Source organism: Dromaius novaehollandiae, chromosome 1 (genome assembly GCF_036370855.1).
Source record: "Dromaius novaehollandiae isolate bDroNov1 chromosome 1, bDroNov1.hap1, whole genome shotgun sequence".
NCBI lineage: Eukaryota > Metazoa > Chordata > Aves > Casuariiformes > Dromaiidae > Dromaius > Dromaius novaehollandiae.
The window spans coordinates 203,511,361-203,527,429 of NC_088098.1; the positions used below are offsets into that span (position 1 = coordinate 203,511,361).

Consider the following 16,069-nt stretch of genomic DNA (forward strand, 5'->3'; position numbering starts at 1 on the left):
TTAACTTCATCAGAAAACAAGGTAAAAACAGTTATGATTCTTGTAACATTTTACATTACACTTTTTTTTTTTTTTTATCATTATGCTTATCTAAAACTGACCTGATGGTAGCATTCAGCATTTCTTTCAACACTGGCAAGTTCTTGCAACTCTTGAGAAGGATCAGCACCAGGAGAAATAATTATCAAGATGGGCTCAATTTCCAGAGTCTCTTTATACAGACGTTTCAGATTCAGAGGTGACGGAGACAATTCCTTTATTCCTATAATCAGAAATACCATGGTAATGAAATGACTATGTAGGATGGAGTGTTCTTTGGAAGGTTTTTTCCTATTATTCAAATAATAACATAAACTGCTGGAATAAAATAAGATTTTTTCAAAGCATAAAGACTGATACTGTTTCTGCTGCAGATTTAGTTTGGTTGTGGGTTTTTGTTTTTTTTTGTTTTTTTTTTTTTTTTGGTTTACAATTCACATAAAAGGCCCTTACTGTTGCTTAAAAAGCAACTTAATGTTTAGAGTGTTGACCTGGTATAGGCAAGGCATTTATACACAAGCGCAAAGCTATGTGTATAAATGTATCATAAATTCAAAGAGTTGTTTTAACCACGTATTTTTAATGTCTTTTTAAACTGGTCCTTAAACAGTGAGGTGTTAGTTACATGGGCCATCAGGAAGTAAAGCAGGAGAGAGAAGTCTAAATCAGTGACATATGCCACAGCTGTTAGAAGATGCAGTACACTATTCCTTGTGGGCGCAGTCTGCTTTCAGACTTCTACTATCATCTCCACACAGAACAATACTATGTAATGTGGATGTAACAGCTCAGGTTGGCAAAGGTTACTATGAGATCTGGAATGTCTACACAGAGACCCTAAAAGATGCAGCTAAACAACAGATAAAATCACTATTAATCAAAATGCTTAGCAAAAACTGAATTAAACAAGACTAATATTGGAAAATATTTTCATTTGCATTCATTAGGAGTGTAGAGGCTCTGGTAATGAAAGTGCAGAAAAATACCTAAACTGAAGTCAAAAGACATTTGATCTGGACAGCTCCCTTGATGAGTTCTGCTATCAACAAGCCCTAACCCCCAGCAGAACCCCAAGATGCAACTGAAATGAAAAAGGGCTGTTCAGCGCTGGACTGAAGCATGCTTAGTGAGACTAGACTATTCAGGGACTCTCAACTGTCAGAATCTTGAAAATGTCTGATAAATATATGCAAGCTGATTCTCAATGAATCATGCAATGGCCAAATTTAGATGCATTCTCACAAGCTCTGGAAAAAAGCTTATCCTTGCAACAAAAGGTGCCCAATGTACTAAATTTCTAGTCATTCCTCCAAAATGTGCATATGGTAACATTTTTCACAAAGACAAGTAACTCCAGATATAACATTTTTTCACTGACATAATGAATGGAAATAGCTACAATATTTTGTCCAGAAAAGAAAAAAATAAAAATATACAAACAAATTAGTGAAGAAAAAGAGAGAAATCTGATATATATCTAGAGATTGCTTTTCTGTCCACTACAGACATACCTTAAGCTGTCTGAGTCTCTTTAAGCAATGAAAGAAAAATAAATATTGGGAATTCTAAATCTTAATTATTAGTACAATAATTATTAAGAACGTTAATATCCAATTTTAGATCAAAATTTCAGCAAAAATAAGGTCTCAGAAAACTAAACTTTAAGTTTTATTAACTTTTATTTTATTGGAGACAATCATTTTGAAATTCTTCATTGGTGTTTCAAATTCTATGAAAAATATAGTTCTAGAAGCATCAGTTGAAGTCAGCAGGCAGCAAGGACACAGTAAAAAAAAGGAGACCCTTTATGATCATAAACTAAAGTTGTGGGACTGATTATCAGACAATGCTGTGGAAATTCATACTTTATACGGGTGCACAAAGCAGTTGTGCAAACTCATAGAAGGAAAATTCATCAGGTCTTTTAAGTATGTTGTCATTACTTCCATTTGAGAAGCCCCTGAGGCATAAAACATTGGACACTGCAAAAGGTATCACTATAGGCTTGCAATGTTTTTAAACCCTTCCCTTGACATTTATTATTTGTCATTGCCAAAGACAGTAACATGCCAGACATACCTCTCTTCTTCCTTTGTTTAACTTGTTCAAGTTCTTATGCCTAAAACTGCTTAGCTTCCACAAACAGATACACTAGATATATTACAGCCAGTAAACTGGAGGCTGTTGGCAATATTATTATTTTCAGCAGTGCAAACCAAAGGTACTCAGATTCCTGAGAAACTTAATTCCTTAGCAGTTTTGGTATCTTACATAACATTGTAGGCAGATTGACCTTGTAGTTATAAGAACATAAGAAAAGGCTGTGATTGCACTTTAGACTGGAATGTGTGTACACTTGAAACTGTCATCATACTAGGCATTTTTAAAAGACTCCTACAATCTAAGTTACTATAAAAATGTATTTATGATGATGATAACGTAAAAGAGGTGCAATTGTAAATGAGTAACTGATTAGCCAAATATATTGTAACATTCCTGAGATATGTGATTTAAGAAAATGAATACACAAAGTAAGTGTACTTATATAAGCCAGTTTTTCTCATTAGAAAGTTGGACACAATGTTTAGAGAAAGCATAGCTATTCTGAAGGTGCTTTATGTTTTAAGGAAGTTCAACAGAAGGGAAATACAGAAAAACTACAAAACAGCTCTGTCTATTCCTGGCCAAGGGAATTAAAAGCTACAGTCAGGATTATATTTAGAGAAGCGAAAAAAGGACTCCAGCATAAATCAATAAGCATTCATATTCCAGATAATAGCTATACACTGAGACTGGGAATTCCTAATATACTTTTCTGCCTCCATGTTCCCATCTGACAGAATGTCTTAAATCTTATTACCCAAACTGATTTCCTGGCATGAGAACAAAAGCATATGTGAAAGCAAATGACTTTTTACAAAATGTTCAGAGTGAAAAAAAAAATCCAAAGGGAAAAGAAAAGGACTTGACATATAAGTACAAAATTTGGCAGAGTGGACCAAGTTTTACATATGCCATAAACTTATGAAGCTTCCATACAATCAGTGAAGATTTTTCACAAGATTTCTCCACTAAAGTCAATGCAATTAAACCAATTTAGAGCAGCAGCAACCTGAATCAAAATGCTTTCAAAATGGCTCTGTTGGTGATCTGTATGTAGACAAATAATTCACAAAAGATCCACAAATGCATTGATACTATTACTACAAATGCATTGATACTATTACTATTTGTTTATTTGTGTATTTGAATACACAAATCAAATACAAAAAATGGGGAAGGCTAGTTTTGGCCTAGATATAATGTGACCACAACAGCTCATGTCTAGTCTACTTTTTGGAAAACAATCTGTGAGAATAAAATAATGTTTTTTGTGTTTAGCATGAATTGATTTTATTTCTGGGTATCATTACTGCTTTCCTGAAGAATATGAAAATGCAGACAATTAATATCAAAACTCTTTAAACATGATTTCTGTTGTAGCCAGATTCAAAAAAATAGTAAGTTTAAGAACATAGGAAAAAAATCAACATGCAATGTGGAATGGTTTGTGATGTGATTTTTTGCTAACATGATGCATTTCAGTATAGCATGTAAAACAAAGAGATAAGCATACTTGCAGTGCCCACAAGATACATTTATAGAAAATTCTTATGAAGATAAAAACTTTTTCAACTTATTCACAAGCAATGATTTTAATTCCCCTTCATCAACAAATATAAAGAATCAGGTAAAAGATGAAAAAAGGGCAAAGAAACATGTCTGGACAAAACAGAAGTGGAAGCCTTTCTTGTTGGCTATTACAGCTCTTTTGGAACTAATTTTTCTCCCAGAAAAAAACAAAGGAGATAGGGAGCTTAAAGGTTCACTTTCGAACCAAGTGAAACATTTTATTCAAGCAGTTCCAACCCTGAAAAAGGCATGGTACAAGAAATATGAGGAAAAAAAAAAAAACTCATACAAGCATGGCCACTTCTATTAGCTGTAAAGAGCTACTCATGACATGATCTCAACATAAACATCTCATTGATGTGCATGAAAAATCTATGGGTGAAATCTTGCCTACCAATGAATCAATAAATGACTAGCCATCCCTTGATACAACACCTCCAAGCGACTGGAATCAAGATAGACCAATTACGAATTCAGGTCTTTGCTGGACAGTGATCCACTCATACTGCAGATCACACTTCTCATTCGATTCCAACAGACAGGGACATTTTCACTGTGCAGCCTGAATATTCACCATCACGAAAGCCCCTCTACCTACTAATGACGTTTGACAGAGCAGGCTAGCCTCACTACTTCAAACATTGGCATTGTTGGAGACCTCGAACAAATTCTGACTAACAAATAATGCCCTGAGGCAGAGCACAAAAAGGGAGTGAGATATACTCACACACAAATGCCATCAAAAACATAAGAATCAGAGACCTAAACTTCATGATCACTGAAGAGCTGTTCAGAGGAGCAAGTTGCAGTAGACTGGTTCCAAGTTACAAAGTTCAAATAAGAACAGACTAGAAAGCACACGCTTATTCAGCTGTCCTTCTAATAAATCATTACAACGTCAATAATTTACCTTACTGACACTTCCATTACCTAAGTTCATAAAAAGCTGCTATATAAATAATAGACAAATACAAGTTTTTGTGGAAGTATAATGATTTATAATCTTTCAAACTGCAGTCCACATCAAGGAAATGTAGGTATTACATTAAAAAGCAACTTTAGAATGTGCTAAGTTGCTATTATAAACTGCACATATCAACACTATAAAGGTTGAGAAAATAAGAATGAATTCTCTCAAATCCACAACTGAAAGTAAATACATAATTATACTGGGACATTATTATCATACTGAGAGAGACACACATCAAGAGTAAGAAAAAAAATTATTACAATATGGAATGTAAAAGTAGTACTAATTTTGTCAAGTTTCTGTTAGACAACATAAATCAGTAACAAACAAAATCTTGTTTGGGATATATATTTTAAACATATTCTGTCTGCTGTGTTGTTGGATTTTTTTCAGTATTTTTTCAAATAACTGCCCCTGAAGAAATGGAATTACTGCCAGTTCAGCTATTTCCAGATGACTGATAACTTCCATTCTTGAAGCTAGACAGGATTAGTTAGACACAATGAATCATGTGTGTTTGTAATCTAAAAAGTTCTTCCATGAATGGTGGAACTAATAAAGTCCATTTACTTACACATTTTTCCCCCTCAATCTTTTCCCATTTCAGTGTACACTCAGCTCTTCCTCCCACCCACTGCTATCTGGCTGAGTGTGTGTTATCACAGGCTCAAAGCTATGCATGCGCTTAGTAGCCAGAAAGAATGTACAGGATGACTGGTCAATATGTTTCCACTTCTCAGAATTGATAAGGACCTGCTTTATGGCTGCTTTTCCTTTAGCATGAACACAAATTTAAGTCTCTTCTTCCCAGCTTGATTTTCATGAAAACCAGCAATCTTAGTATTTTTAAGATATATCCCTGTCAACTTTGCTCAAATGGCTAATGAGTTAAGAATTATATGGAGGACCAACAAGCAGATAGCACTATTGAATCACTTTTTTTTTAGGTGCCAGGCTAAAATACTTATAAATTAAAGCAACTAATACTATTATGAATATCAAATATTTTATACTAATAAGAAATAAAAAGTATTTCAGGGATTTGAAATTTCGACAGTCAGTGCTATTTATGTATGACTCGACTTTGCATTATCATGGAAGATCTTCCATCTCAATACCATTTAAACTGCAAAATTTCAGAAGTACTGGAAATGTAAGTCCAGCCATATTATCTTGAGAGCTTACAAGTCCATTTTCGAGGTTCCTCTTCTGCCACATCAAAAACAACTTTTGCTACTTACATTTAAGGTCTTTCGCAATTTAGATCCTTTCCACTCTGTTAATCTCACTTCTGTCTAACATTCTGCAATCTACTCCATTTGTCTGACCAATATTATTGTTTTCTTCCACCTGCTTGCTTATTTCTTTCAAAAATACATTTTTCACATTTTTTGGTTGTGCATAGAACTCTGTCACTAAACTGATTGCATAGCATTGTTCTCAAGTCCTTGAAAGTCTCTTCAGAAGATCCATCTGTATTGCAAGTTACATTAAATGGCCTAACAGTAATGAATACAGAAACAATCTGACGGCAGTTCACTAATAGCTATTGTCCTTTTTTCTTTAATGAGAAAATTGAAACCCCTGAATTATATATTTAGTTAAGAAAATATGTAAGTCCACATCTCTAATGCTAGTGCCACCTTATCACTTTGTTTTGCATGGATAAATTCTACCTCGTCCCTACATAAGGCAGAGGGTGACTTTTAGAAGTACAGCATCCACTCCAATAAGACACTCGCAATTCACCTTGCGTATACATACTGCGATTAACTGCCAAAAGCTAAAGCAAGGCTTTGGTATGCTGTATTAATTAAGAGTATTCTGAGTTTAGTAAGACCCAAATAATGGATATGATAGATCTCAGAGTCCAAGCAAACAGACATATTAGAACACACAGATAATCATAATACTGAATGACTCCAAATCATGTATGTTTCTAAAGACATTAAAAATTGTATTATATTCCAACAGTCTCACAAAAATGACAGATAAAATGAAAAGATCTTTTGAGACACAGTTCACAAAATCCCAAACCTAAAGGTTTTTCAATAGTCAATAACATTAAATGACATTATCTTTTTCTAGAAAGTTTGAATATTAAACAAAATTCTGTAATTTAAAACTTGCACAAAACCATCCTTTCTTAATTACTGTAATGATAGAGAATCCATTAAAAGAATCTGACAGATCTTTTATTATATTTAAAATCATAAGTCAAACCATTTAAAAAGTGCTTTGTAACCATAATTTACAAGAACAAAAATAGCAAATCCATTTACAGAATTTTTTCCTTCTAACACTTAGGAATTCCATAAGAGCTATAAAATAAAATATAAACATTGCAAGAGAAAAGAAGATTTTACTGTTGTGTGGAAACACTGCAGTGAAAAACTAACTTACCTAGAGCTTTACATGCAAAAAGGGCCATGGAACTCTGCAGTCTGTCTGGTCTGACAGCTTGGACCACAAGTACCTTAAAATAAAATATATTCAGGGCATGTGAGTATATAAAAGTATACTGTGACAATAAAAATACAAGACTTTTCCAAAACAATCTAAATTCTTTAAACTTCTCCATAGAACAAACTTATCTGCTCTGAATATACAAAGCTATCTGACCCTCCTTTCCAGATAATCTAAAATAATTGTGCTCTTCCAGTCTGTCTTATGAATAGAATCAGAAGACAGTTCTACACCTAATGTCTATTTATAAGATGGAACTGTTTCTACCATGTCCTAGGAAAAAAGCATATACTATGTTGGCAGCTAGAATGACAGAAAGCAAACATAGCTTTATACTGCTCATCTATAATTTACACATGTATTTAGGCAGTAACTTCTTACTTGAAATACTGATGGCCCTGTTTTTAGTGATGTAATACAGTCAAAAAATCAATTTTGAAAGCATTTGCTTTGTTTAAGAGCATCTTAAGAGTTTTATAACACTTCTAACATTTTTTTCTGAGACATTGTCTTATGTTTATGCTACTCGAGAAACTATAGAACGTTAGCAGCTGATCAATTCTGATACAGAATAAATTATCAATTCCTCTACTAGCTACCTCATTTTCAGTTAACTTCCTGTATATGCTGAGTGTAGGCAACTGGAGGCAACTAATTCTTCTTCAGTAGAGATAATTTGCTAAAATCCCTGGCCCCTTCTCCTACCTCCTCACTTACCGGTCTGTAAAACACAATTCTGAACCTACCACCACATTCCATTTACCAACTCTGTAATTATATTTTGTTAATTTTGGAGGATACCAGTGCTTTAATTAAGTTTTTAAGAAAGCATTACTTTTAAGCTTGAGATTAAGTCTGCACTGCTTTAAAGTTTAACATACAGTTTGAAAGAAACTAATTTATCACTGGCACATAAATCTGACCCGGTAGTTTCAGTATGTTTTTATCAGGGCAAATATACTTTCTATGCAATGAACTAGGCACCTAATATGCTGGCAATTCAGATTTATTTTCCTATAAATATGTAAAAATTTTGATAATGACACACTGCACATGTTAAGAGTTGCTGTTCTGCATTTCATCAAATTAAATACAATTCAGATCACTCCTTTGCAAAATGGTTTGTTCCTCATTTCTGTGCATGGTATTTTAGAAATTTTTCTTTTTTTTCCACAAAAACTGCTAAACAGAGACCTCCTAAGAACTAACCAGCATGAAAACACATGGTCTTATGCCCCATCCCTTCCTTGGATATGGACGGCCTTAATTTTATTTGAAGCTGCTTCAACTGAAGATCGTAACACCTTTTGAAAGTAATTAACTACAGCCTTTCCTCCATAAACACAAGAGGGATGACATTTTTCTCTTCCAGAAGAGAATGATCCCTGGTTGGAAGAAGGAATCCCCCTCTCCAATATTTTAGGGAGTTCTTTAATCACTAAGCTTTCAGAAAGAGCAGTATTTCATGACTAATATTTGAAAAAGCAGTGATTACTACAGTATTTTGTGGTTTTCAAGCAGATATATAAGTTTATATGCATTTATTGCACATTAGCATATATTGCACATGATATGCTAATTTAATGATAATCTAAATTAATGATGCTCAACAAGCAGAGAAATTCAGCAGTAGCAAAGCAACCAGGAACGAATTATAATTCCTATTCATAAAATTAAATCTGTGAATATTAATAAGGAGCTTGTTATCTTGCAGGGTATGCTCAGTTGCAGCCAACACACCAACGCAAAAAAGACTCAGATAAGAGAGAACTAAACAGATATTGCAGAAAAAAATCCTTAAATTAAATAAACTATTTGAGCTATAAGACAATGTAGATATTGTTACTGCTTAAAATTCAACCAGTCTGAAGCTTAAATTCCTAAAATGTAAAATTTATTTCAATTTTTCAATGATGAAATCACAAATGGTTTAAAATAATTTAGTATAAAAATACTACCTGCTGAAATAACGAAATTCTGTTGATAACAGAAGATGGAAAGTCTTGTTCACACACAGAGCTCTGAGAAAAAGTGCGCCACAGAGCTTCATCTTCAAAACGAAGTGTCCGATAGAGATCAGGGAGAGAAAACTACAAAGCAAATAGTACATATTTAATAATAAAGGATAACCATTTGGACATAGAATAATTTAAGTAATTAACAAATACAACTATGACTCTAATCATGGAAAAACTTATACATACCATATAACTCTACTAAATTTGATCATCAGAGTTAAAGAATAAAGGGTAGGATTTAAAATTAACCACTTGTCTATTCCCTACAAACGCTAAATCTGTATTTTCTCTGTACTTTTCTTTTTAAACTTTTAGGCTCTTTGTTTTAAAATTTTGGGCTCTCTTCCTTCAATCATGACTGTGTTCTTTCTCTCTCAGCACACAGTATTAATTGACTCAGTTGCTCGTTTTTTTTTTTTCCACCTCTAACAACCATGCTTGCTACACCATTACTGCAATTGTTCCTGATCCCTAGTGAAGAGAAATGAACAATAACAATCTCTGGATTTAGCAGCACGAGTCCTTGCCCAAGACCAAGGCTCTTCCTTCTTGCTGCTGAGGTATATGCAGGAGGCAAAGAGCCTAAGACAGAATTTCAGGGATTTATATTTTCACTTAGTTCTGCTCAGATCAGGGGACTTCAACACAGATTGTTGCAGGATGAATTAAAACAAGAAAACATTGGCTAGTTTTAATATGAAGTTAGTTGATCCAAGAAATTTCAGACTGAAATGCCTCTAAGTACGGCACAGAAATCTGATAGAAAACTAGTTTCCCAATTAACTGTCTATAGCATTTAAATCAATACACAGTAGTTTGTGAAAAAGCACCACATAACATAAACCTGCAACTTAAACATTCTTTACAATTTTTCTCTCTGTATATTTTTCTATCTATAGAAGTCATATACCTTGAATAGCCTTAAAATATTTCCTAATCTTAGTAGAATAATAGGTTCATTCAAATGCATTAAAATACATTGTTATATGGTGTAAGGAGCCACAAGAAAAGGCTCAGAAAACTGGGATGAAATAAAAATAACAAGTTGGTATTTTTTCAAGTGGGTACATATTAGGTTTCTGCGACATATAATAAATAAAATAACAAAACACTTTCATCTGACAAATACATACTTGAGTTTTCAAATCCAAATTATTATTTGCTAAAAGCAAAGACCTTTTAAGCTAAATTAAAACCATCATGTGATCTATACCTTTAAAGATGCTACTGCCCATGCTCGCTCCTGTTCTATCCAAGAGGGAAGCTGGTCACGAACACTTCTTTGTGAATCCTTATTAAAGTAAGTTATACATTATATGCATAAGTTATACAAATTTTATTGAAACTCAAATTCACACTGTGCTCAGTAGTAAGATTGCAGAAAGAGGGCAACTAATAAAAACGTTTACAGGAATCTTTCTATGTTCTTTTACTAAATGAACAAATGCATAACAAAACAAAAGCTACCAATAATTTACATTTGAAATACATTGTTCCCATCAGCATTTGCTTAATTATTTGAGCCTTAAAATATTTTATCATTTAGAATACCTGTATGTCACATTCACACTCTAAGTACATTTACTTTCTATTAAAAACAAGTGATTCAAATGATTGGCCATTTGCATACGCATCCCAAGCAACTGACTTCAAAAATTACTCCATTGCACATGTTCACAGTCATGAACAGGTTCTGCACACAAAGGCCAGTTCTGGATAATTGACAAGACAAAGCATCACTCCTAAACACCTCTGCACGGGTAAAGTTTGGCCAGAGCTCCATGCTTCTGCTCACTGGATGTCAGGGATGGAAGAAATTCTGAGGATGAACAACATAGCTCAGTCTTTGCCTCTTATGTTGCTCATCTCCTCTTCTCTCATTCGGTGTCAGGCTAGCTCATTTCCATCAGGCTTTGCTACAGTTTTCGTTATTCCTGATTACTCTCCTGATTACTTTTTACCTTTAGTCTTCCTCAGATATGCATCAGGGTATCTCATATATCTAGTGGTACAAGACAATTACCAGTGTGAGTGCCTTGTTTACAGAACATCTATGATACCAACTATTTTCACCTCCATCCTGGCAGAAATGACAAGTCACTCAAAGAAGAATAAATTACTCTTTTTTCCTTACTTAGACAGCTGATTGATAAAAAGACCCTCAAATTCCCAGATTCTCTAGCCTTTAGGATGATCCCACAGGTTTTGCGTCTCCATGTGAATATATAAAAGTCAACTGTATACAATCTTCATAATTCAATTAGATGTCAGTGGACTTGCAATCTTGTTTTGAACCTTTTCCAGTTCTGCTCTATCCTTTTGGAGAAGAGTGGGATCAGATGACAGGATGCACTGTTGAGTCATACAGTGGCATCTTCCTCTGCAATAATTCCTAATATTTCAGCTCTTTTTTGTCTGCTACTGAACACTGGCCTGACATTTTCATGGAATATTCAGTTCTAACCTTAAGATCTTATTTCAGTCTGGAAGGAAACAGTTCAGAACCCAATATCTAGATAATTTTTTTGATGTATATCAGTTAATATTTATCTGCACTGAATTTCATCTGCCACTGTATTTACCAAGCACTCTGTATTGTCAAATCCACCTAGACTTTTTAGTTTGCTCACCTGTTTACTATCCTGAACAACTTGTATCATCATCAAACTTACCCTTTTCTATTGGAAGGTTATTTTTAAAGCATACAGTTTCAATAGAATTGAGGGACACTTGGAAAACTACAGAATGATCAGGCAGGCATGCAACAAATGCTTATTAAGATAGCTTTGTCACCTAAGAAAATACAAACTACATCTCCAGATGCACAACTCTGAGGCTGGAGAAAAAAGCATGACAAAGTTTGGAAACTGTGGATAAACTCATCAATCCCTGCAAAAAGTATAACACACATATGATATTGGGAGAAAGAGGAAGTTGGAAATGCTGATTTTAATTATATAAGAAGGCTTTAAAACTCTTTTAAATTTACAGTTGAAAACATGTATTGCAATCCCATTAACAGGAACAAAGAAGCAGCAAAGGCAAAAAGTTATGAAAATTAGAAAACGAGTTGGCATGTTCAAAGAGTTTTAAAATACTTATACTACTATGTAAGAAGTTATTTGTTCCTCTGCTGTATGAATACAATTAACAAAACAATACAGTAAGTATGCAAGCATAACCTTTCAGGATTTAATTGATATGCTCCTTGTTTCAATATTCACAAATAAATGTAGCTTACTGATTTTCTTATGGTATCTCCAATGATCACACCTGTAAAAGTGTCCCATTCCTAGGGGGAATAAATAAACAACTCAGAGAAGCCACAAGACATCTTAAAGAACAAAGATAAATATGTAGTAATATGTAGGCAAAACAAAAGGAATTCAGAAGATAAGCAAAGTAAAGTCTAGATTCTGAGAGTTTTAAAACTTTTTTTTTTTAACTCTAGCTAATATTAACAGCATGTAATTCTTTATGCAGACTCCAAGCTAAATGATTGGAGTATTTTACAAAAAAAGAGACAAAAAGAGAAACTCCATCCTTTCTCAGTAGCCACAGCTCCCACCCAGTCACCCGACAACAGACTATCAAGAAGTAATACACAGGCATACCTCGGAGATATTGCAGGTTTGGTTCCAGACCACCGCAATAAAGCGAATATCGCAATAAAGCCAGTCACACAAATTTTTTTGTTTCCCAGTGCATATAAAAGTTAAATTTACACTATACTGTAGTCTATTAAGTGTGCAATAGCATTATGTCTAAAAAAACAATGTACATACCTTAATTAAAAAAATAGTTTATTCCTAAAAAACACTAACCATCATCTGAGCCTTCAGCAAGTCATAATCTTTTTGCTGATGCAGGGTCTTGCCTCAATGTTGATGGCTGCTGACTGATCAGGGTGGTGGTTGCTAAAGAATAGGGTGGCTGTGGCAATTTCTTAAAATAAGACAATGAAGTTTGCTGCATCGACTGACTCTTCCTTTCACGAAGGATTTCTGTATAGCATGCGATGCTGTTTGATAGCATTTTGCCCACAATACAACTTCTTTCAAAATTGGAGTCAATCCTCTCAAACTCTGATGCTGTTTATGTAATATCCTAAATCCTTTGTTTTCATTTCAACAATGTTCACAGCATCTTCACCAGGAGTAGATTCCATCTCAAGAAACCACTTTCTTTGCTCATCCATAAGAAGCAACTCCTCAATCATTAAAGTTTTATCATGAGATTGCAGCAATTCAGTCACATCTTTAGGCTCCGCTTCTAATTCTAGTTCTCTTGCTATTTCCACCACAGCTGCAGTTACTTCCTACACTGAAGCCTCGACCCCCTCAAAGTCATCCAAGAGGGTTGGAAGAGACTTCTTCTAAATGTCTGTTAATGTTGCTATTTTGCCCTCCTCCCATGAATCACAAATGTTCTTAATGGCATCTAGAATTGTGAATCTTTCCAGAAGGTTTTCAATTTCCTTTGCCCAGATCCATCAGAGGAATCATTATTTATGGCAGCTCTAGCCTTATGAAATGTATTTCTTAAATAGTAAGACTTGAAAGTCAAAATTACTCCTTGATCCATGGGCTGCAGAGTGGATGTTGTGTTAGCAGGCATGAAAACATTAGTCTTGTTTTCTCCACCAGAGCTCTTGGGTGACCAGGTGCATTGTCAATGAGCAGTAATCTTTTGAAAGGAATCTTTTCTTCTGAGCAGTAGGTCTGAACAGTGGGCTTAAAATATTCAGTAAACCATGTTGTAAATAGATGTGCTATCATCCAGGCTTTGTTGTTCCGTTTATAGAGCACAGGCAGAGTAGATGCAGCATAATTGTTGAGGGCCCTAGGATTTTCAGAATGGTAAATGAGCATTGGCTTGAACTTAAAGTCACCAGCTGCATTAGCCCCTAACAAGAGAGTCAGCCTGTCCTTTGAAGCTTTGAAGCCAGGCATTGACTTCTCTCTAGCTATGAAACTCCTAGATGGCATCTTCTTCCAATACAAGGCTGTTTCATCTGCATTGAAAATCTGCACTGTACTACTATACTGTGGCCACCTTCATCAATTATCTTAGCTAGATCTTCTGGATAACTTGCTTCAGCTTCTACATCAGCACTTGCTGCTTCACCTTGCACTTTTACGTTGTGGAGACGGCTTCTTTCCCTAAACCTCATGAAGCAACCTCTCCTAGCTTCAAACTTTTCTCCTGCAGCTTCCTCACTTCTCTCAGCCTCCACAGAATTGAAGAGAGTTAGGGCCTTGCTCTGGATTAGGCTTTGGCTTAAGGGAATGTTGTGGCTGGTTTGCTCTTCTATCCAGACCACTAAAACTTTCTCCATATTAGCAATAAGGCTGTTTTGCTTTCTTACCATCCGTGTGTTCACTGGAGTTGCACTTTCAGTTTCCTTCAAGAACTTCTCCTTTGCATTCACAACTTGGCTAACCATTTGGCACAAGAGGCCTAGCTTTTGGCCTGTCTCGGCTTGCGACATGCCTTCTTCACTAAGCTTGCTCATTTCTAGCTTTTGATTTCAAGTGAGAGACGTGTGACTCTTCCTTTCACTTGAACACTTAGAGGCCATTGTAGGGTTATTGATTGGCCTAATTTCCATATTGTTGTGTCTCAGGGGATAGGGAGGCCCAAGCAGAGGGAGAGAGACGGGGGAACGGCCGGTCGGTGGAGCAGTCAGAACACACACCACATCTATCAATTAAGTTTGCCACCTTATTTGGGCACAGTTCGTGGCGCCCCAGAACAAATGCAATAGTAACATCAAAAATCACTGCAGAGAGCAGAGATCACCATAACAGATATAATAATGATGAAAAAGTTTGAAATATTGTGAGAATTACCAAAATGTGACACAGAGACATGAAGTGAGCACACGCTGCTGAAAAAATGGTGCCAGTAGACTTGCTTGACGCAGGGTTGCGACAAACCTTCAATCTGTAAAGACCACAATATCTGCAAAGCGCAGTAAAGCAAAGCGCAATAAAACGAGGTATGCCTGTACTTGGCTAGCAAGGACACACATGCTGATTGGGTAACAGCAGGTCACATAAAACAGATAACTACTGAGTTCATATTTCAATATTGTTTCATGTTACAGTATCCAAAAGATGCAATTACTAGAACAGAAGGAATATTTACTACAATAGATTGATATTATGAATACTTTGGTTTCATTAAGAAAAGGGAAACGTATGTTAAAGATATGTACGATTAAATCTTTTAGAGTTGGCATATGTATCCAGGAAGAGAGCTTTTAATTGTTTAAAACAGTTCAGGTATTTTAAAACATGCTACAAATGACATAGTCCTATATTTGGAGGTGGCAAGAAATACACACAAAAAAATTTAACAGGACAGAAATTGTACATAAGCATTATAATTAATTCTAGATATAACAGTAATTTTTAAAAATCTTTATTGTTAAAGGTAACTTTCTAAATAAAAATAGTCAATCAGATATTACTACTGTGATGCAGATCACAGCTGGTTTTTGCACCCATCAGTCTAGCTGAGTCTTGAAACAATTCTTTCAATCATGAACCGAAAATTCTCTTCTGGTTATAAATAATGCTCATGCCCAGAAAAATGAATGAAGGCTCTCTAGTTCTAAAATCAGAAATTGTGTAATATTCTTATGAAGAATAGCAAGGGTGGAATATATACAGACATGTATATAGCTACAAGAAAAAATATACACATAGAAAGAAAATTTCTCTACTAAGAGATAAGGCATTCTACAATAGCTACATTGAAGTTGTACCATAAAATTTGTCACCACTATGGATAAATTCATAAACATGGGAGGTAGAACTCTTCTGCAATAAGGACTTCTACAAAATTCTCCAGCAGCTAGGTGACTTCTCACATCAACATGTTAAAAGTTTTAAAAGAC

At 34.8% G+C, this 16,069-nt stretch overlaps 1 protein-coding gene across 5 annotated transcripts in view; it reads right to left on the reverse strand.

The window, feature by feature from the left end:
* DYNC2H1 (dynein cytoplasmic 2 heavy chain 1) overlaps window positions 1-16,069 on the reverse strand; it is a 186,503-nt gene that overhangs the window by 88,043 nt on the left and 82,391 nt on the right. For 4 of the 5 annotated variants that reach the window (XM_064505084.1, XM_064505083.1, XM_064505085.1 and 1 more), the window contains exons 72-76: window positions 12,407-12,457; window positions 10,379-10,456; window positions 9,106-9,237; window positions 7,085-7,157; window positions 102-262 (exon numbers count right to left, since the gene is read on the reverse strand). In XM_064505084.1, the coding sequence (XP_064361154.1) occupies window positions 102-262; window positions 7,085-7,157; window positions 9,106-9,237; window positions 10,379-10,456; window positions 12,407-12,457 (495 nt within the window). The other variant, XM_064505086.1, reaches the window with a different exon arrangement.